We start from the raw sequence: 21,306 nt of genomic DNA, 5'->3' as shown, positions 1-21,306 counted from the left end.
TACTATTTCAAGAAACCATTTAAATAATGATTTAACCATTTAAACTTTAACAACATAACAAAAATGTTGAGAATCCAGAAAAATCTCTGTGCGAAGGCTAAGTTGTAGCTGAGATCTATAGCTCCACTCTTAATTCACAGATCAGCAAGAGCAGTGGTAGCCGGACAATTAATCAGAAGGTCGCTTGTTCAAGCCCCATCACCGCCAAGCTTTCATTCAGGGGCCCTGAACACGGCTCTTAACCCTCAGTTGTTTAAATAGAAGAAATGTCATCGATTTCCTCTCTCAGTACTAAGAAATAACACTTTTTAGTTTTTACACTTTCTCACCAGTGGCGTTTTGATTCTTAGCTCTCCTCCGCCGATTCTTTGGGGTTTTGTCTCTGGAGGCAAGGCTGGCCTGAGCCGAGGCCTTGCGTCCAGGTCTGAAGCTCTTGGTGACAGTGGAGGGGTCAGCACGGTCTGGACTGCTCAGGGAATCGTGCGAGTCCAGCTGCGCGTCGTCGCGTCGCTGGTCACATGACCTGTTCGTAGAGGAGTTAAACCAGCTAGAGCTGTGAGTGTCGCTCGGAGAGCTGAGAGGAAAAGAAAGGAGGAGGGCGGTTAGTGTTTGAAATCAAGTAAAATGATACACAAAGGGAAAAAAATGTGGAATTTAAATTCTAAACAATTCTGATTTCTATTAATGTATGCATCGGTGTAACATGGTAAAAGGGGACATACTGGGTGTGAGCATTGTTAAGTGGGGTCCGTTGCAGTGGAGGGGGAAAGCTCATGTACTCTGTTTTAAGAGACATGTTGGGGTCATGCTGCTGCTGCTGGTCTGAACCGGCCTGAACTCCAGACACCTGCTGAGCCTCTGTACCAGCTGACGGAAACACAGGAGTGCAATTAAAACCAATAAAGAGAAGAAACAGTGCAGTTAAAACTTTTGTGGGTATTTGGCTACCTTGCATGCCTTAGAAGTAAAAAGAATATGTTTATTTGAGCCTATTTATGTAAGAACACACACAAACTATACATTAAGATGAATAACTACTCGAGTGAGGACCTGAAACTCACATGATCACTCAAACATTTCTAATATACAGAGAGTGTGTATGACGTACCAGTAGACAGTGGGGAGTAGTTGTTCATGTCGAGTGGGTTAATGGGAGGAGGGAAGGAAATGTAAGGTGACGGAGATACAGGATTCTGCGATGTGTTCTGATGCTGCTGTTGCACAGCTGCTGATGGCTGCTGCTGCCGAAGCAGCTCATTCAGAGTTTGCTTCAAACTGGAAACAGCAGATCAAAAGTGTGTACAGACTGACTGACTTGGTTCTTAAGCTCTAAGAAGTAAAACCAGTTAAAAAAACATTAATACTTATGAGTTTGTGTGTACCCGTGGACGTTGTTCTGTTGCCAGGCAAGCTGTGTGTAACACTGGTTGAGCTGGTGCATGATGAGGGGAACCTGTGGTGGTCCCAGATTATTTGGCATCACGTTATACGGTGCCACCAAAAAAGACTGCAGCATGCACGACAGAGTCTGCACACACAGGAGAAGAGAGACTGATCTCATGGGGGGGGAAAAACAGTGTTTCCTGGATTTTGTAATGTCATGTGGTGTGTGTCAGATTTAATGTGTGTGTACCTGCTGGTCCTGCAGCAGCATCTGGCACATTGCTGTGCTGAAGCCCAGCTGTCTCTGCAGCTGGGATATCTGCTCCTGCCAGTGTGGGTGAGAGTGTGTGGCGCTCTCTGAGGCAGAAAGGTCTGCAGCCCAGCGCAGGTTTTCCTGCCTCCTTGCTTCGCCTCTTGGATTAGGACAGGGCTGAGACCTTGCACAGTGAGAAGAAGAACCCTTTAGACTGGAGGGAAGAAAGATACCCATTTTTATTTAAAGAACAAAACAAATATAAGAAAGACATGAATAGCAAAATCCCTTGTGTGTGTGTGTGTGTGTGTGTGAGTACCTGTCTCTGTTCTTAGTGTTGTTGGGGTGTTTGTTGAGGTACACGTTGGATTCATCAGAAGAGCTGGACTCTGCTCCACCATCGTCCTCATCCTCCTCCCCTTCTCTGAGCTCAGATGGGCAGTCATCATCCTCATCTTCACCCAGGGGGCACTGGGTGGAGCCACCCCACGTCGCCATGGTCCTTACAAACACAAAAACATTTCAAATGAAACTGGACAGAAAAACAGGCTAACAGAAGACAGCAGGGATTTAAAGATAAACACAAAAGCTTTCGCCAAAAACATCATTTCACGCTAGGCTGACACCAAAACAAAACGTAAATTATCATTTTTAATGTAATTATACTTGTAGTATATTGCTTAATTTTATTCCTAATATTTATGCTTGAGTAAAACCTAACAGAAAAAGTGCAAGCTCGTGAAAAAAACTGAAAGTACCCATCATCAAGGCCGTAGTTCTGCGTAGTGTTTGCACCACTTCTCCTCTGCTGCTCAGCCATCAGACTCTCAAGATGTTTCCGTCGCTGCCTTAGTTCCTCGCGCAGAACCTGGTGTCTCCTCATCTCCGACCATAACTGACAGGCAGATTTGGAAGAATTACAAATCTTTATTAAAAGAAAAAAAACTACCACATTCAGCAACTGTAAGAGAAAAGTATTGAACTACTTTTGGTAATTAATGTACATAGCAAATTCCAATAAAAGTCGGACCAGAAAGTAAAATGTGTTATATTATTATAACATTAACATTATTTGCAAATCTACACCAATACCTAATTTGATCCCTGCAACAAACTCAAAAAAGTTGGGGCATGGGCAATGTAAGTCCGATAATTTCATAAAATAATAATAATAATAATAAACCCTGTTTTGGAACTTAACTAGTAAACAAGTCAATTTTAAACAGGTGATGCTATTATTTATAAAACCCTAAAACAAGCAAAATTGCTAATTCTGCTGGTCATGTTTGGAGAAAAAAGTTTTGCATGTGTGTATGATGTAATTGGAGGTGGTAGCTTAATAATACAAAGCTGCTTTACTGCTAAACATAAAAAAGAGCAAAAGCATCATTAAAAATGATCTTCAGAAAGTCCATCAGAGAAACATTTGTAACCTGGAGAAGTTAGAGTGAAAAATGGGTGAAAACAAACTGGAAGTATATTAAATAAACAAGAAGTAGAGCACTCATTTCCCCTTGCTGTATTTGTAGCCATCCCAGCACAAACACCAACCTCATTGTCTGTGATGGTGACAGGTGGCGGTTCAGTGGTCTGTTTGAGCATGGCGGTGTTGCTCTTGGCTGAGGACGCTGATGGTACAACAGCAGGAGTGGACGCTGCAGCTGGAATCTTCTTCTTCATAACACCACTCGTAGTGCTGGACACTGATGACTGGGATGGACGAGACAAGAATATCTTTAATTCAATAGCATAGCACGTTCTTCTGTAGGAATGCCTGGTAAAAAGAAGAGGCTGACAGCTGCAAACGCACCAGCATGGGTACTAGATGGAATTGGCTGTTTACATTTTGGCCAAATTTGCCAGGCAGTTTTCTCTGTAAGCGTCATCATGTTTTGCAATGGTAAAAAAGAGTATTAAAATTGAGTGAGTGAGTTACCTGAAGGTCAGGACAGGCCCAGCGAAGATCTTGGATTTTGCCCTGGATCTCCATTAATCTTTGTCTCTCCTCATGAAGCTGCTTAAGCTCGTGTTGCTGCTGCCTCAGCTTCTCTTCATACAGTTTCTCCCTGACATAATCACATAACAGTAATTAATTAGGTGTGGTGCTGATTTACAGAGAAGGAGCGATCAACTCGAAATAAAAGTTAGGTTTTTATTAAATACTCCAGTGGCCCTAAAAGCTTATATTGTACACTAATTCCGATTCTCAGAGATACCGTTTTGCTATTAAAACAGAGGTAGTGTGGGTCAATGACCAGATACCCTCTGTAAATCATCAGCATATGTGCAAGGAGCTTAACCATTCAGCAGAGGTCACCTATGGAGAAGCAATGGCAAACGCCCTCCATCAGGCACAGCCAATTGTGCATGTTAGACACCTCACCAGTTCAACACTACAGCATGAATTCAAACCTGAGAGCCTACGCAGCACCGTGGTGGGCTAGCACATTAGACTGCTGCCACCCAAGCGCCTTATTTATGTACTATTTGGTACATCAAAGCACGACTGCTCTTGCTTCACTTTGCAAAACGTCATACACACACACACAGACAGACACACACACACAGACAGACACACACACAGACAGACACACACACACACCTAGCTTTATCAGAGAGGGCCAGTTCTCTCCTGGCTTTTGGTGCTGTTGCTCTGGTGTTGTTGGGCTGCTGTTGCAACCCTTCATCCTCATTAGCTGTGGTGGCATCTGTGTCATCACTCTGCACAATAAACAATATGTTTAATTTAAATGTAACCTTTCCATTTCACAGCAAAAGATATTTATAGTTTACCATTAGTGCACAGACCTGCACCATAGCAACGAGCTCTTGAAGATGCTGCAGTTTCTGTTTAGCCGTTTGTAGACGACGGACTTTCTGAGTGAACTCGGCATCATCGTTGATGCTGCTCCTGCGACTGGACCCAGAGCCTGAACTTCTTGCTCTTGCACCATCTTCCTCCTCTACACCATCATCGTCATCGTCATCACTGTTTCTGTGCTTTGGGCCACTGAAAGGGCCATCTCTGTTATACTGGCACTCTGTCAACAGAAGTCAGACATTTTTGTAAGAGTGCTGACCTGGGATTAAACTGGCATCTGTAGATAAAAAAAAAAAAAAAAGCCGACCTATGGTAGAAGGGACGTTGAGGCTACGCAGGTTAGCAGCTGAACGGTTGTTAACCTCACACTCAGAGTTCAGGCGTCCTAATCGGTTGTTGGAGCTGCTGCCAGCATTTGTTAGTGTGTTCATATCTATCCAGTTTGTTGTGGACTGTGATTGGGCCGGGTTCCTGAAACATACACACATTAGTCATTTCATCTCAACATATCAGTCAGTTCACTTACCCTTACAAATAAGGGAGGGTGTTTGTGAACTGCTGACTACATTTTCTCCAAGGTCCAAATAAAAATATTGTCAGTTAGAGCATTTATTTGCAGAAAAGGAAACTCAAAATAACAAGAAAGACCTGAAATATCTTTGAACACGAGAGGGAGTGTGTTATCGCCAATAACATCACGGCTGTGATTTGGTCGCAGGCACGAGCTGAAGGCGATTATTATTATTTATTATTATTTATTATAATTAATTCTGACAATACCTTCCGCCAAAAAGTAGTTCCACAACGAATATAAAGTTTAACATTACAAAGCAGGGCCGCTCAGGTGGCGCAGCGGTAAAAAAAGACGCGCTGCAACCAGGGCTGGATTCTGAGAACGTGGTATCGAATCCAGCCTTGCTTTACCGGTTCGAAGCCGAGTGGCTATATGAGCAACGATTGGCCGGTTGCTCATGTGGGGGGTGGGACAAAGAACCGGATGTGGGTCTCTCTCTGTCAGAATGCGATTGCGTTCTCTGCCGGCTGATTGGAGGCGCTTACACAGAGATGGGAGGGGGTGCCCTTAGGGTGTGTCTCTCCGCATGCAACGCTAGGTGGCGCCAAACTCGTCAATGTGTGGGTGGCAAAGATGCATCTGGCTGCTGCTCGTGTTTCGGAGGGGATACGGGTTAGCTTCGATCACCTCCGTCAGGGCGGGGTTCGGCATAGACAGAGAGGAAGCACGATGCTAATTGAACAATTGGATGCGCTAAAAGGGTGTGCGTGTTTGTGTGCATGAAGCTTGTCGTTACTGGCAACGCGTCAGCGGAGTAATACAGTTGTGGTGTGAAAAGGCCGTGCTGTTATCACCAATATCAGCACAGTTAGAAGGCTTCTCAACCAATCAGATTGTAAGGTCGGAACTAACTGTTGTATAAATATATATAATATATAGTCCTACTGCAGAAGGAAAGTGGAGACCACTGTTAAATAGAATGAGGTGCAGCTGTGTTTGGAATTCAGTACACACTAGGATAAAATTGCTACCATACATGCCGAGCTGCTTTAAATTCAATCTAAGTCTTTAGATTTGAATGATGCAAAAAAATTACTTTCAAGATCGTGCATGCACTAAGTACAAAATAATCTACATCTATGGAGCTAGCCTATTCTCGATTCCATACCTGATAGTAGTAACAGGCTCTCTGTTCTCCTGTTCTGAGTCGAACATGGCTTCAAACAAAGATCCATCCTCCGTTTCATCTTCCTCGTCTTCATGCACGTTCTCGTTCACTGTGTCCACCATCATGTCAGATGTTTGCTCGTAGTACTGCACCAGCTCTCTTAGCTCATTCAGTCGCTTGTGCACCTCCTTCAGTTTCCTGCAGTGCACAAAAGCAAAAATCAATATAAAAAGCATCTTTAACGTAGGATACATTCCTAATAGGGACAGATATGGCCTAGTGGTTAAGGTACTGGACTAGTAAGCGAAAGGTCCTTGGTTCAAGCCCCACCACTGCCTGGCTGACACTGTTGGGCCCCTGAGCAAGGCCCTTAACCCTCAATTGCTTAGACTGTATACTGTCACAGTACTGTAAGTCGCTTTGGATAAAAGCGTCCGTTAAATGCTGAAAATGTAAATGTAATAGTCTTTTAAATGTATTTTATTTACCGCTAATAGCTATTTTAAACAGCCAAACAAACTCATGTGAACATCCATTTAAACTAGAGCGGTTTTAGCTATTTCAGCCACACCCACTACAGATGAAGAACATGTAATTTCCAAACAGAAGCATTAGAAGTAAAGCTTGTTGTACTGTTGAACTTTCAACGTAAGCAGGTCAGGTCACCATTAGGGCTGGGTATCGCCACCAATTTCCTGGATCGATTCGATTCCGATTCACCAGGTCCCGATTCGATTCGATCTTCGATTTTCGATTTTCGATCCAATTTCGATTCAACACATTTAGGCATATTTGAGTTACATTAACAGGTTTTGTTTACATATGTACAGATGTTCAGAGAACGAATGTGATAATTGTACAAAGAACATTCATTATTAAAAATATTTGTGTATTTTCTTTACATAAATAATTAATCCAAAACAGAAAACAGTAACATTCAACAGCCAGGTGTATGTTTACATTACATTTACAATGTTGTAGCATGTCAGACAAATGAAATAATAATAAAAAATGAATGTTACTGTTTTCTTCCATTTGTCTGACATGCTACAACATTGTAAATGTAATGTAAACATACACCTGGCTGTTGTACAGCTTATGCCAAGTTTACACTACACGACACTCTGATTAACACCTGGTCGCTGTAATGTTCACACTACACGACTGATCGGCGATGGGGAGTTTTACACTACACCATCCATCACCAGGGGGAATCACAGGCGAGCTTCTCTGGTCTCCAAAACTACGTTTTGTCACGAAAACACACGTGAGAAGTGATGAAAGGTTTAATGATACCACGTCCAAACATGCACATCAACAAGTAGCGAGCAATCAAAGTTTGTGCGCTGATGAAATAAATGAATCTGAGTGGATTTGGCAACACGAGCAGCATGGATCGTTCTGTAGTGAGTTGGAGGTTAATAAATATTTTGTTTTGTAGAGAACGATCTCGCGTGTGCTGATGTATTCTGATAGAAACTATATTGCGCTCCACCACCTGTTTCCAATCTCTCCCCTGTGTTTCCCCTCGCTGTTTCTCACATTGATTGAGAGCCGAGTTTTGATCGCAGAGCGAACACCGAGTTCCTCCCGAATCCAGAGCCGAGCGAAAATCAGTGCAAAAAGTTGTGTAGTGGCCATAACTTGAGCTTCTGCCATGCTAAACTGATGTGCAGGTCAGATCTCGTTGCATGAAAAAACAGTGGCTGGTCACGCGAAATTAAAGGGGGTAACAATAGTAATAGATTTCCGTGTGCACCGTAAAAAGGGGCGTATTTAAAAAATCGATCTCGCATTTATATGAATCGATATCGGATCGTTCAAATAAAGATCGATTAAAATCGAAAAATCGATTTTATAAACCCACCCCTAGTCACCATATCTGTGCCCTGCCAGAGCAGTGGCTGTCAACGTTGCATATAAATAATCTGACTTTGATTGCAACATAATAATCATACATCAGGTTTACATAGCCAGACAGCAACACACAAACCAGCACATGGAAGGAGAACAAAAAAAGCCTAAAATGATAAAGGAGGAAAATGAATGGTGGAGGGGAACGGATGGTTTGCTACAGCATACAATTCCATCTCTGTTGTAACAGTTTAGGAATAACAGTTTCTGTTTTAGCAAAGATAAGCCACTGTGCAGAATAAGGAATAATTTAATGATTTTATGCCTTTAAAAAAAATAAACCCAAATGGCCTGCACAGATGTCTTGCCTAAACACCATAAAAACTTTGGTTATGAATTTAAAGGCCAACATTGACCTCACTAATGTTACTATAGATTAATGGAAGTAAATCTCCAGTCATGTTGCAAAATGAAGTAGAAAGTAAATTTTAATTGTAATTAAAATCGAACATTAAATTAAATTAGGTACCTAAGTTTTTCAGCTGGGTTTCCACCATCATCGCGAGTGGAAGAATCCTGCCTCATTGCACCCACACTGTTCCCCTCTCGCCCTGATGCTGACGGATGCTCCAATACTCGCTGTGACGCACCACGACCTAAAAGCAACCCAGACACACACCTCTTTAAACTTAAAATAATCAAGCAGGAATGAAGTTGATCACACGACCAATCTATTTGTCAGTGTTATTTACAATCTGGCTAATCTGATGTGTAATATGGGTTGTAGTGGTAATACATACTAGAGCTGTTGTTAAGAGTCTGGTCTCTAAGTGAATGAAGCTCCCGAAGAATCGTGTCCATCGTCTGCTTCTTATCCTGAAGCTCCTGCAGTTTAGTGAGCTTTGCACTGGCAGAAAAGGCTGCAGAGACCAGAGGCTGCTGCACCCGTGGACTCTGTGTAGTGCGAGAGTGGCCGACCTCTCTGGAGAGAGAAAGACTCTCGGCTTGACGGCGGTTATCAGGCACTGCCTGGGACTAGAACAGAAGGGGAAAAAAACTGGGTTAAAACACTGATGTGGACTGACGGTGTAGACATTGGCTTGTCTGCACTGCTCTGAGAGGATTGAATGCACAAAATAAACAAAGCAAATAAAGCAAAGCTAACATCCACTTGTAAAAGCCAGTTAATATGTAGAACTATAAATGTATTGTTTCCTAGGAAACTCTTTTCAGATTATACATTTATGAAATATCAAAATGTTGGGGGGCACTCAGGTGGTGCAGTGGTCCGATATGCTAAAGAAGCCCTGCAGAGAGCTTGAATCCTCAAGTTTGAATCTGAGCGGCTACAAACCTGCCGGGTGTCCAACGGACAGTTTGCCGAGTCTGAGACAGGGAAGGTCGAATTGTAAAATGCAACCTCTGTATCTGGTCGAGGAACCAGGAGTCGTCGTTTTCAGTTCACATGGAGCCCAGTGTGGCTTTCAGTACACACTTTCTCTGTATAAATCCACTGCTAAAAGGTATAAAAAAAAAAAGTGGCCAGTGACTGCATGTGTCCAAGAGGCCGAGCGCTAGTCTGCGCCTCTCCTAGGCCAGTGCACAGGTGGAAAAAGTGGCCAAGAATAGGAAATTAGAAATAAGCGAGAACAATATCTGAACAGTGCTGTTATACTAAAATAACACACTTGGTGAGGAAAAGCAGACTCTCTTTGAAGCCTTTGGCACTCCTGTTTTGTCCTTCTAACAGTTTGTTGACCTTAAAGACTTAAGTCTAGATGTTCCAATAAGTTTAAATTTGGGACCGTAAGCTCATTATGTGGATAAGCGCGCATGTACCTGTGAGTCGTGTAGTTGGTTGTGGAAGCGACGTATCAGGTCGTTAAGCTCATCATTAAGTTCTGAAGTGATGCTGACACCCGACACACTTCCTGCAGTTTCTGTTACAACTGAACCATGCACAGAACAACACTTTTAGATAACGATCGACACAACATAACCTGCAGTGCTTCGGTGTGGGTGGACGCATCTAACCAGTATCGTCCATGGCATGTTGGACTCGGTTCTGCATGGTAAGCAGCGCTGCCTGTCTGTTCTGTAGCTCTTTCAGCTCCTCCTGCTGCTGCAGCATCTTTTGCAGAAGATCATGCTGCTTCCTTAGATTCTCCAACTCTTCCTTCTGCTCTCCCCTTGCTCCGTAACACTGACACAAAGAATGAGAGGGGCAGAAAATTTTAAAATTACTCAGAAACTTAACTGCAGGCTACTTTTACTTGGCAGCTTCATTAGCCCTGCATTTTTGGTAACTAATCTAAAAGCTTGGCACAATTAGCCTTACAATATAATTAGCATAGCAGGTCATCAAATTCTTTGCAATTTTCTTAAGTCTACCCAAACATGTCTGAATATACCATAATAACTGCGAGTGCTGGGCAATCTCAAATCTTTTTGCTGTATAAAGGTGAAATTATGAGCACTGTAAAAGAAATCCCATCAAGATCATATTTTTGAGTTATATTTGCACTAAATGGCTCGATTTCGTCAATAACATCGACTGGATTCCAGATACCAAAATTTGCCGTTGACATGAGCTGCAAAAAACCTGATTGATGGAAATATTTGTGTGCATGTAAAAACACTGTGTTGAGGAGGCGAGAGAGAGATGGTTAAGGGGCATTATGGGTACTCACAGTGGCAACTGTGGCTTCTAAACATGGCTCTATGTTTAGAGAAGCACTCTCGGCCATGGAGCCCGAACACACTGCCGAGTCCACCGTGGCACCTTCATCCTCCTCCTCACCCTCGTTCTCCCTCGCCTGAAACACAGACATAAATCGTTGCTGATTTATGTCTACTTTCCTTAACAGCTACAAAGTGTGGGATTGCAGGAGTTACAAAATTGCTAGCTAACCAAATACCACACAAACTAGCATCTTTCCTCGTGCACAGATTCAGTGAACAGTTTTAGTGAACAGCCTTTAATAATTACATTTAAAAAATAATTCAACCTGGCATGCACAAACCCCATTTTCAAAAAATGTTAGGACATATTGTAAAATGCAAGAAAAACTCTTCAACTTTACTAAGAAGTAGAAAGGAAAAAATTCCAACGTTTTGTGAAGTCAAAAAAGCTTGGGCCCAATGAGCTCAGCTGTGTTTCTGCATAGAACTCATACATTGCTTTCTTTATGCATAATGCTGCATGTTTTTGGCTTCTAAACTATAACACAATAAAATCACAGACAGTAGTTTTACATCAATAGAGTCTGACCCAACGCTGAACTCTGCACATGTGGATTGCTGTGTTTTATTAATTGAATTCTCTGCAATATGTTTACATAATACAGGTGCAAACCTGCTTATCGTATTATATTGATTGTCAAGTGCACTGAAAAGACATGCTATTTAAAACAGTAGTGTGTGATTTGGGACACAGCCTCTTCAAATGCAATAGTAACTTTTAGCTCTGCCTTGGGGAGGCACAGACTGACTTATACAATTTAAATTCAGTTTGCTCTAGTTAATCACTGTACATCCAAACAAGGAGATTATTATTAAAAAAAACTATTTCTTACATCAGACCAATGTTTAAAGTGAATTCGATATTATTCAAGCCATTACAGAAAAGCAAACAGTACAGGCTGTGGGGCTGAAAAGCCAACAGAAGATGAAAATTAAACAGAGAGAGAGGAAAAAAAATAATCTGTGCCCTAGATACAGCCCACCACATGATATTCAGCACAGCCAGAGACGCAGAAATAACATCTCAGCCACTAACCACATTTAAAGCACTAAAAACAAATCGGTAAGACACACCTACTACACAAGCTCATCATCAATCTATCTGATCAAAGCAGTCAGTCCAAACAAACTCAGAAAAAGAAAGGATTGCAACAATAGTCACAGCCAAACAATGGATCACAACTGTTTGATATTTTTAAGCTATTATGAAAAAAACATAAATACATTTGGGTTGGATCTAACACTCAGTAAATTACTGAGTAAAAGTAATGAATTTGAAAGTGACTTAAATATTAACTCAGTTAAGATACTCCAGGAGAAAACATTAAAGCCAGATGCTGAGAGCACTTGTTGGGTATCTGCTCTGATAGCACCACGGCCAGGTTAATATTACGTGTATGTAACATGTAGGCTGAAACCTACTGATGTAGAAACACAAATCCAGTTTTGTGACCACAGTTTATTAACATAAATAATAATAATTTAGACTTTAAACTGAAACTGGGTTTTCTTTGTGAGGAGACAATACAAAGAGCGCTTTATAAAGTCTCTCCACTCCAGTTTCATCAGGTGTACTTTATTCTAAACTTTGGAATTATACAGTATGTAATGTTAAATAAAATGTATCTGCTCATATAGGGATAATTTGTGAATAAATCTGTGTTATTTTTAGTGTGTTTTACTACATTTTAAGTTTCCATGCACGTGTAAATGGGTCGATATCAGTAAATTACAGAGGAAAGCTGAACGTGTGAATGACAGATGAAGCTGTGATGGGTTTTGAAAGTGAAAAAGGATTCTAGTATAAAAGGATATGAACAACAACTGGTTTCTCTGATCAGTCTCACGAGTGTGTGCACAGTACTAACCAGCATCTTCTGCAGGTAGCGCAAGTAGGACTTTTCCTGGTCTTTCAGATGTGTGATGAGGTGAGAGAGACGTTCGACGTTGGCAGGTACGTCGTTTTTCTCCAGCAGGTCATCCCTCATGGAGCTCGCTTTGCTGATGTTCTCACGGATCTGCACCAGTTTACTGACCACCTGCAGATAAAACACGCACACATCCGCCTTACTCATGGAAAAGAAGACGATTTAGAAGAAATAAAGACAACAATAGAGAGAAAGCTCCAAGAGGAAGCTTCACTGGCAGAAAAAGAGAGAAGCAGAAAGAGAGCGAAAAGAAGGAGACAGAGAGAGAGATGAAGCTCTCCACATGGACAGTGGCATATTTTTAAACTGTGGCCTAAATTCACTTCTGTGCTCCAGTTTCTACCACCACCTTTACACACACTCACTCTCTCTCTCTCTCTCTCTGCTAATCAGCCTATAATATAATTACTAAGGCCCTGTTTCCAATTTCCACTTCGGTTAAAAACATTTTTCCCACTTCTAAACGTATTTAAATTGTTGGATTTTTTATATTCCATTAGATTGGCCAGGCAAAATGATCAATTTAATCTTACCCTGCATATCTGATGTGGTTGGCTGTCCTTGCTGATGCAACCCTCATTTTTATTTTCTGATGCACCTTCCCTTAAACTCTTATTGCAGAATAAATGAGAAAACTAGTAAACAAGTGTAATTGTGTTTGAAAAAACTGCAGGACAGAAAAGAAGGCCAACAGACTTTCTGAAAAGACAGAGAAGCTGTCCACAGACCATGTTTGCCACATCGCAGATCTCACAGGCCCTAAATCTTTTTGTTCAGCACAGAACTTTGATCATGTTGGCAAAACTTGGTAAAACTACAAATGCCACTTTGTTCAGTGTTTCTAACTTTTCACATATTTTTTTCTTGTATGCAGCACAGACAAAATCCTTATCTGACCATGAAGCCCCTAAGTACAGCTTCTTTCAAAGTCCGGACCACAGTTTAAAGACAGCAACTGGAAGAAGTAACATGACTTCCTTAGGTTGAAAATCTCTAAGGCGTAAGTAATTATACAAATCAATCATCATTATCCTTAACAATATTTTTTCATAACCCAGACCAGTTAATTGTTTGGATATTACCTGACTGCTGTCGATGGCTGGTTCCCCTCTCCTATCCTCCACTGTTCCTCTAGGAGGCCGATGTGGTCCATATGACTCCTTGACAGGAACAATGGGCACTGGGGCAAACAGCTCCTTCCCAGGGCTTAGCTTCTTGGACTCTTTTCCCCCTGGAGTGGTAGCAGCTGAGGCAGACGCTGAAGGCTCTTTGCTCTTGTTAGTGTTGACATGCAATGGCAGAAAGTTAAAGGGTTTCTTTGGCTCTAAAGAAAGTTGCCTCTGATTGTTTGCTGCAGTGACGCGGCCCTGGGAGTCACTCCCGATGCTCCTCTACAGGAGAGATGCAAACAATGAAGTTAAGCCGAGACATGTTATCCACTGAACCCACAAAGCTAACAAAGCTAACATGTATTCATAAGCTTTTCCAAACTCAAGACCAAGCACTGCTGTTCAAAGTAAAATGGGAAAAAACAGTTTGTTTAGTTTTTTTGCATTCACATTATTTAAAATCATGACAGACGGCGAAACTATTACACATTAAAATTACAAATGAAAGCTGTTTTGCATCAGTATGGGTTCAGATCTCAAGTAAATCCCAAACATGTGGATCTGTGTGTATTGTCATTTTCATATTCCTCCACCATACCCCAGTATAAAGATAGGAATCTGCTTATTACCTTATAATAACGACACAAATGTTGTCTAGAAGAGCTTTAATATATCGACTGGATCTTCATTCATTTTAAGTAGCATGCTACTCTGGTGGTGCAGCAGTGAATTACGCAAACCCACTACTACTTGGATCCAGGATTGAATACAGACATGATTGACTGTCTAATGGCAGCTAATGACTGTCAGTTATCAAACTTTGCACCCCTAAATAAAACTAAACACTAAACAAGTCTTGGCTGAGTAAATACATTTGGAAAAAGGAAAAATGTGCAATGCAACACTTCTCACTGTAAAACTGCTTTTAATTAAGCTGCTCTTTACCTCATCCAGGTCTGTGAAGTTTATGCGCTGACGCAGTCGCTCAAGCTCAGCCTGATCAGGTACAGACATCTGTGTAGTGTACTTAACATGAGGGAAGGAGTGAGGAGTGCGTGCTCTTCTCCTGCCGGCACCTGGTGTCGACTCTGGAGAAATGTCATTGGTCAAACGGCTCTCAGACACGGCAGAGAGCTTCTTCCTGTTCTTCTCAGAGGAGCGGTTTGGCTTTTTCTGCTGCACACCCCAGTCCTGTAAATACAGTACAAATAAAATTTCAATAACCACTGCCAAAAATAGTCATAAAAACCAATTAAAGATCATCATGTGGTGATAATATATCACATAAAATATTATTATATGAAATACAAAACAACATTTCTAGAGGCCGAACAGCCTAGCCATTGGGTGCCCTTTTCAGTGCAGGTCACAAGCCTAAACAAAAATATTGAGGGTTGGGTCAGGAAGGACACCCAGCATAAAAACTGTGACAGGTATGCAGACCAGAATGTTTTGCTGTGGCAACCCCTTAATACAGGAGCAGCCAAAAGAAAAAAAACTTATTAGTAGACACACACATAAAGACTGAATTAGATGATTACACGATAATTTGGTAGTTAGTAGTACATAGGGTACAGTTCGGCTTATTTTGTCTTAAAGGCACTTAGGTGGTGAGGCGCTCTATTACGCTAGCTCACCACTGAGATCTGGTTTCAAATCTTAAGGATGCTAGTGTCCTGTGATGCATTGGTGCCCTGCCCACAATGTTTCTGCCCTGCAGGTGAAACAGGACCTGATGTGACCCTGACCAGGATAAAGTGTTTAATGAACTGAAAATGAACTGAAAAATCTCCTTCAATTGAAAAAAATGAAATGATTCTTACATAAATTATTTTTAAAAAAAGCACAAATATGCCAGCAGACATTGCTGATTGTGTATGCTTAATACCATGTTATTTAGCCTGTCGTCCAGGCTGCTGTTGCTGACGGTCCAGTTGTGCAATTCCTGTTCATCGGCACAGTCATTAAATGAAGTTCCACCGGTTGCCATATTTCTCATTCAGCACCTGCTGGAGACAACAATGGCACTGTTATGCTACTCAGAACTCCTAACACACATCCAAATTCTCCACACTGCTTCTGCTGCTGTAGAAACAGAGCCAGTTATCCAGTTAATAGCACTGAGTAATTCAATACAACATGCTTAAGCTTTCCAGGGCTGATTTACTAAAAAGCTGCCAGGCAACATAAAGCACCAACACTTTGGTCACGTGTCAGTTGCAGCTTCAAGTAAGACTCTTTATTTAATAATGATCAGTCACTTATTTCATAGGTTTGATTTACACAGGGGCTAATGTCATTACTTACACAAGTGATCATGGCTCTCATGTAAAATCACATATTACTTACTGCTAAACAAACCTTTCTAAAAAACAAGCAATACCAATAGTACCAGTATTGCACTTGTTTAGAGAGCAGTGATGTTTGTACCAGGACATTTTATAATAAAAAAAATAAAATAATAAAAATTAAAAAAAAAGGATCGAGCCATTTTTTTAAACCCATTTTTATCCTTTTTCCTTAAACAGTTTGTTTTGTTAGATTTAAGATATTTTTTTACTGTTTAAGTAGCCCAGCCTGCAACTTCTCTACCTGGCATATAATGAACATTTAAAAAAAAATAGCAGAATAATAAAAGAATGACCAAGAAGTACATATATTAAAAAGCAATAAATGTCAGTTAAATCTCAAGAGTTAGTAGCTGTAGAGCACTGATACATACCTCATACTTTACACAGATTAAAATGTACTTTTCAGTCATTAAACTGGATACTTTAAAAAATGAAAAATGAAAAACTTCATGCTAACTTGGTTGATAAATATTTCAGGTCCATAGTGCACTAGAGGATAAGCTTAAGTGAGAGGGGAGCAGAAGAACAGACGCGACAATGCCGCCAGACCGGCTTATTCTCCCGGTTAAACTCTTACTACTCCTCCTCTTTTTTGTTTAGTTTTGGATAGAAACCAACGGTGTAACTATTTGCTTGGTAAACAGGAGAAGACAATCATATTCTAAATGCTGCGTGTCCAGTCAAACATTTACCCAACAGCATGACAAAGAAACGGTACTTCCCAATACTAATAGGCTTTAATTTTTTATTTGGCTGACCAAATTGATTGTATTTTGTAAATACAAACAAATGAATATGCCTGTAACACATTTAAAAGAAAATTGGGACAGGCACTCAACCATCCAGACCATTATCAGAGAAAGGTGTCGTGATGATGGTGCACCAGAGCCCACAGCATGGGTTACCTGCATATGGTGAAGGTACCATTGACCATGAACAGTTGAGCAGCTAAAGTCTTGGCAAAAATTCCACTTGCAAAACTGTCAGTATAGCAAAATCAACAAAAAATAAATCTGTATTTGAATGTCCTCTTTTTGCACTGATTTGGTGTACATAGGTGTAAGTGGATCTGTGAATCAACTGTTGTGCATTTCTGGACAAATGAACATTTTTGTTTCAGCTTGCTGCCTATATAAAATCAACACTGCAACCAAATTTTTATTCTGCTGATTAAAACTACTGTTACTATTGTCAAAACTGAATATAATTCATTCAATTTCTGGTTCACATCGTTATAAACACCGTTACAAAAAAGCAGAATGCAGCTTTATGTCTCAAACAGCCCAGTTATAACAATATAAATTCACTAAGCTATTTGTAACCTTATAGCTTTCATACATTAGACCACATTTATCACTTTTCCTTTACATTAAGCATTAAAAGGTCTCACAGATAGTGCACTTTCCCCCATTAACAATGTGCTACCCCTCTATTTTGTATGATGGACACCTCCTACAGTTAGGATGAACAGTGAAAGCTCTGAGCTTCACCATTTGTAGCAATGTTACTGTGCCCACTACTTTTGTGCAAGTCCTGCCTCATGCACGACACCTATATAGAGCTTTAGTTTACTAAGATTTAAAATATTATAGTAAGAACATCAATAACAAACGGCAACAGACATCACATACAAAGTAGATGAAGAAAATAAACCATAGGCCTAGAGGCTGCTGTTCAAAAAATAGCCTTCCTTGCCCAGCAGCCTTGAAGCCTATGGCAATGTAAAGTAGTTCATTTGACTGTGAACAGTGGCACCCATGTTTCAGCTTCTAATTATGTAATTACAAACTTGTTTCTAGTGGTTTTTTATTGTAAATGACATTACAGACAAATTTTCTAGCACAGTTTTGTTTTTGTTTTTTCTTAAAGCTGGCAAAGATGCCACCTATTTTATTTTATTGTATTACAGATGCACCAAGGGAAGCAGTATTGCAGTTGTAGCCTAGTGGTTAAGGCACTGGACCAATAATTTGAAGGTTGCCGGTTCAAGCCCCACCACTGCCAGGTTGCCACTGTTGGGCCCTTGAGCAATGCTCTTAACCATCAATTGCTTAGACTGTAATGTAAATGTATTGATGTGGGCACCGAGAAGTCACCAGCCAAAGACATCATAAAATAACCATCTAATGCTGTATAATTATTTTTAAAAGATTATATCACATTCTCAGAAAACCTATTATCTTTGGCTTTCATATCTACTAATTTCGCTGCAAATACATGTGCATGGCAATGCATATTTAATAGTAATTGTGCATGTCACATTTAGGAATGTATTAAACGTTGGGCTGATGGTAGTTACTTATAATTTACGTTAAATGCATCAGATATGATCAGGGTTTAAATAAACTGCTAACTGCTAACTGCTATTCTAAAAAGCAAAGGGTGCTCACAGGCAGATGATCTGTACCCACAAACACTGGTCTGAGGACAAGTGGGGTCTGATATGGGCCAAAAAAGAGCTACTATATAAACTTAATTCGTTCAGTCTTGTTATGAATAAATACCATAATTGTGGACTTAACTGTTTACCAAGTTACTCTAGAATGTGATCTTCACTGCAGCTTTGGGCTAAATAACAATACACCTTGTGCAACATTCCTTCAGTTGTTAGCAACAGTGATAAAAGTTATGTAGCTTAGCTGGTTGGCTAGCTGTCGTACCATTAAACACAAAACTAAAAATAAAACCTAGTAGAAAGAAATTAGAAAACCTATTTCAACTTGCAGATTCCACCTTTATATATTATACGAAAAACGACAGTACCAAAAACATCCCTAACATTGACTTTCGTTGCTAATGATAGCACTCTTAAATAGCAGTGAGCCACTGGCTTAATTCTAAATGCATACATAATCCCTATACAAGTGCACTAAAAGCTATACAAACTGACCGTAATTTGCACCCTAGCTAGTGCACTACAGGTTCAACGAGCGCGATTTGAACGCGGCTATTAGTTCTAACCAACAGCAACACCATAACGATACAAAAGCTAAGCTAACATGACAACTTACCCAAACAAGACTTAACCTTGTACACTCTGAATTGTCCAGTAGTTCAGCGTGGTCTCCAATGCATTCAAAAACTAAAAATGTTTCCACACAATCTCTAGTTTAACAATATATATACACATTAATTTTTCAAAACAGGAGCTTCGGCTACTAAGCGGCCGTTTCTAAATACGCCGCCATTACACCCCTCAAAGCCTTACAGCAGCGCGGAGTAATAATGGCTTGTATTAAACATGTGAAATCTAATCACAATATATATATATTTAAATGTATTACAATGAATTTATTTAATATTGTGGTGATGAAATATGTATTTTTCAGCGATTAGATTAAGAGAGGTTAAAAAGTGTTGGACTAGTACATTACGCGGATGCAGAAATTGCAATTCGAGTAGTAAAGTGTTCGAACGAGATACCTTAGTCATATTAACATTTTAATATTTTGTAATATTTTCAATATTTTGTAATTTCCTGACATGTTCCGATTATTAAGACAAATAAGATTCCTATGAGATAATTTTGCATTTTGGTGTTAATGCATTAGCTGCCAAAACACAGGTATTACTGTTCACAGTCAATCAAGCTTTACATGGTCATGGGCATCAAACCAACCAACCAAAAAAAAAAAAAACCCTTAGTGTTAACTTTTTACTTTTATTTCCCCACAGATACTGTAATAAAGCCAGGGGTTTCGTTTACACTCTTATACACTGTATAGATTTGCAGTGATAGTGTTTTTCTTATTCTTTTACTTAATAGTTTATGGATGGTGATGGATGTTTCATTTAGTTAATAAGAGCTTTCCCCCCCAATGTTTTCATGATAGGCTCCAATCAGCTGTGGCCCTGATCAGGAAATCTGGCCAGCTTGGTTTGTTTTGATGGTTAAAGAAAGATTTTGGATGCTGGTCAGACTGGGAGACCAATTAAACCTGCCCAAACCAGCTTAAGCTAGAGTGAGCTGTTAAGGCAGAAACGGTACATGGATAGATATATGTACATTAATTTTAAATACTGCATTTGAATAATGAATCCATCTTTCATCTCATTATTAAGCCACAGCTGGGTTTAACCAGGTGTGCTAGAACATGGAACGTTATGAACCACACAGGACAGAATCACTGGAACTCCAGAATTAAAGTCTTCATTCATTTAGGAATATTTTTGAAGTTCTTTATTCGCCCACAAGGTGACACTCATTTAATATGAATAAAACATTGTATCAGGTACACTTACCTTAAGGGCACAAATTGTAGGCACAAAGTTACTGGCTGTGCCCCACTGCACCCCATTCATTAATAAAACGGGAGCATCACAACACAACCACAAAGAAGGATATTATGTGGTCGGTGGACTATTCTGTGCAAAGCTGTAAAGCTATCTGCTGAAACAGCAGCTGGTAAGCAGCCTCAGACTGATCTCGTTTGATTGTTACGAAGAGGTGAGATGATGGTCAAGCTGCAAGACTGGATGGACAACAAGCTACACCAACCCAACACCTGATCTGCCACGCTGGGAGTCCAGGGCAAACCAGTTAAGACAAGCAAACCATCAAAATCTGTATTGTTTTAATACAACTGTATTATTAAGCCAAAAAGTTGCCCCACAATTTTCACTATCTACAAATAATAATAAATATTAAAAAATGTATACATTTGATAAAGCAATTTTGTTTTTTTACAAAAAAAAACAATTACTGTATAAAAGAAGTTCCAATTATTTAGTCACAAAAAAGAACAGCTGCAGAAATCATCAAATAAGAACTGCTGGATGGTAGATACATTAATATGTAGAAAGTTGGTTATGGTTCCAAACCTTTTTGAGATCATAATGCTCCTCATTTGTAATACACAATGTAACCACCAGATTAAAATAAACATGTAGGAGAACAGTGGAATAAATGATACAGATTTCAGACTCAGTGTTTTTTTAATGGAATAATCAAACACAAAGGAAAACAATCATTGGGTTTGATATGAAGGACACATTCACTAAGAGTTCCAGTTCCGTGTTATCTGTCTCTGGGACAAAAGGATACATTCAGCATCTTTACAATATATACATGCACTATAGTTCAGTACATGGAGCAGCATTCAAAATTTAATACAAATAAAATTGAAATGATAAAATTGCTTTCATATTGATCTGCATAATGGCACGACTATTAGTTTATTAGC

At 40.1% G+C, this 21,306-nt stretch overlaps 1 protein-coding gene across 4 annotated transcripts in view; it reads right to left on the bottom strand.

The window, feature by feature from the left end:
- Nucleotides 1-19,306, bottom strand: part of pcm1 (pericentriolar material 1) — a 30,115-nt gene extending 10,809 nt beyond the window's left edge. For 3 of the 4 annotated variants that reach the window (XM_063009199.1, XM_063009201.1, XM_063009202.1), the window contains exons 1-23: nt 19,135-19,306; nt 15,661-15,781; nt 14,718-14,963; nt 13,746-14,054; nt 12,604-12,774; nt 10,684-10,809; nt 10,028-10,196; nt 9,833-9,942; nt 8,794-9,028; nt 8,523-8,649; nt 6,140-6,337; nt 4,765-4,928; nt 4,445-4,677; nt 4,239-4,357; nt 3,573-3,702; nt 3,188-3,346; nt 2,395-2,531; nt 1,956-2,138; nt 1,634-1,850; nt 1,383-1,528; nt 1,109-1,275; nt 723-867; nt 330-574 (exon numbers count right to left, since the gene is read on the bottom strand). In XM_063009199.1, coding sequence (XP_062865269.1) covers nt 330-574; nt 723-867; nt 1,109-1,275; nt 1,383-1,528; nt 1,634-1,850; nt 1,956-2,138; nt 2,395-2,531; nt 3,188-3,346; nt 3,573-3,702; nt 4,239-4,357; nt 4,445-4,677; nt 4,765-4,928; nt 6,140-6,337; nt 8,523-8,649; nt 8,794-9,028; nt 9,833-9,942; nt 10,028-10,196; nt 10,684-10,809; nt 12,604-12,774; nt 13,746-14,054; nt 14,718-14,963; nt 15,661-15,771 — 3,847 coding nt within the window. In that variant the 5' untranslated portion in view covers nt 15,772-15,781; nt 19,135-19,306. The remainder of the gene's footprint in view (nt 1-329; nt 575-722; nt 868-1,108; nt 1,276-1,382; nt 1,529-1,633; nt 1,851-1,955; nt 2,139-2,394; nt 2,532-3,187; nt 3,347-3,572; nt 3,703-4,238; nt 4,358-4,444; nt 4,678-4,764; nt 4,929-6,139; nt 6,338-8,522; nt 8,650-8,793; nt 9,029-9,832; nt 9,943-10,027; nt 10,197-10,683; nt 10,810-12,603; nt 12,775-13,745; nt 14,055-14,717; nt 14,964-15,660; nt 15,782-19,134) is intronic. The other variant, XM_063009200.1, reaches the window with a different exon arrangement.
- Between the last annotated feature and the right edge of the window lie 2,000 nt (nt 19,307-21,306).

Source organism: Trichomycterus rosablanca, chromosome 14, assembly GCF_030014385.1.
Source record: "Trichomycterus rosablanca isolate fTriRos1 chromosome 14, fTriRos1.hap1, whole genome shotgun sequence".
Lineage (NCBI taxonomy): Eukaryota > Metazoa > Chordata > Actinopteri > Siluriformes > Trichomycteridae > Trichomycterus > Trichomycterus rosablanca.
The sequence above is the reverse complement of the archived record's forward strand: the minus strand, read 5'-3'. Positions and strand labels throughout refer to the sequence as shown.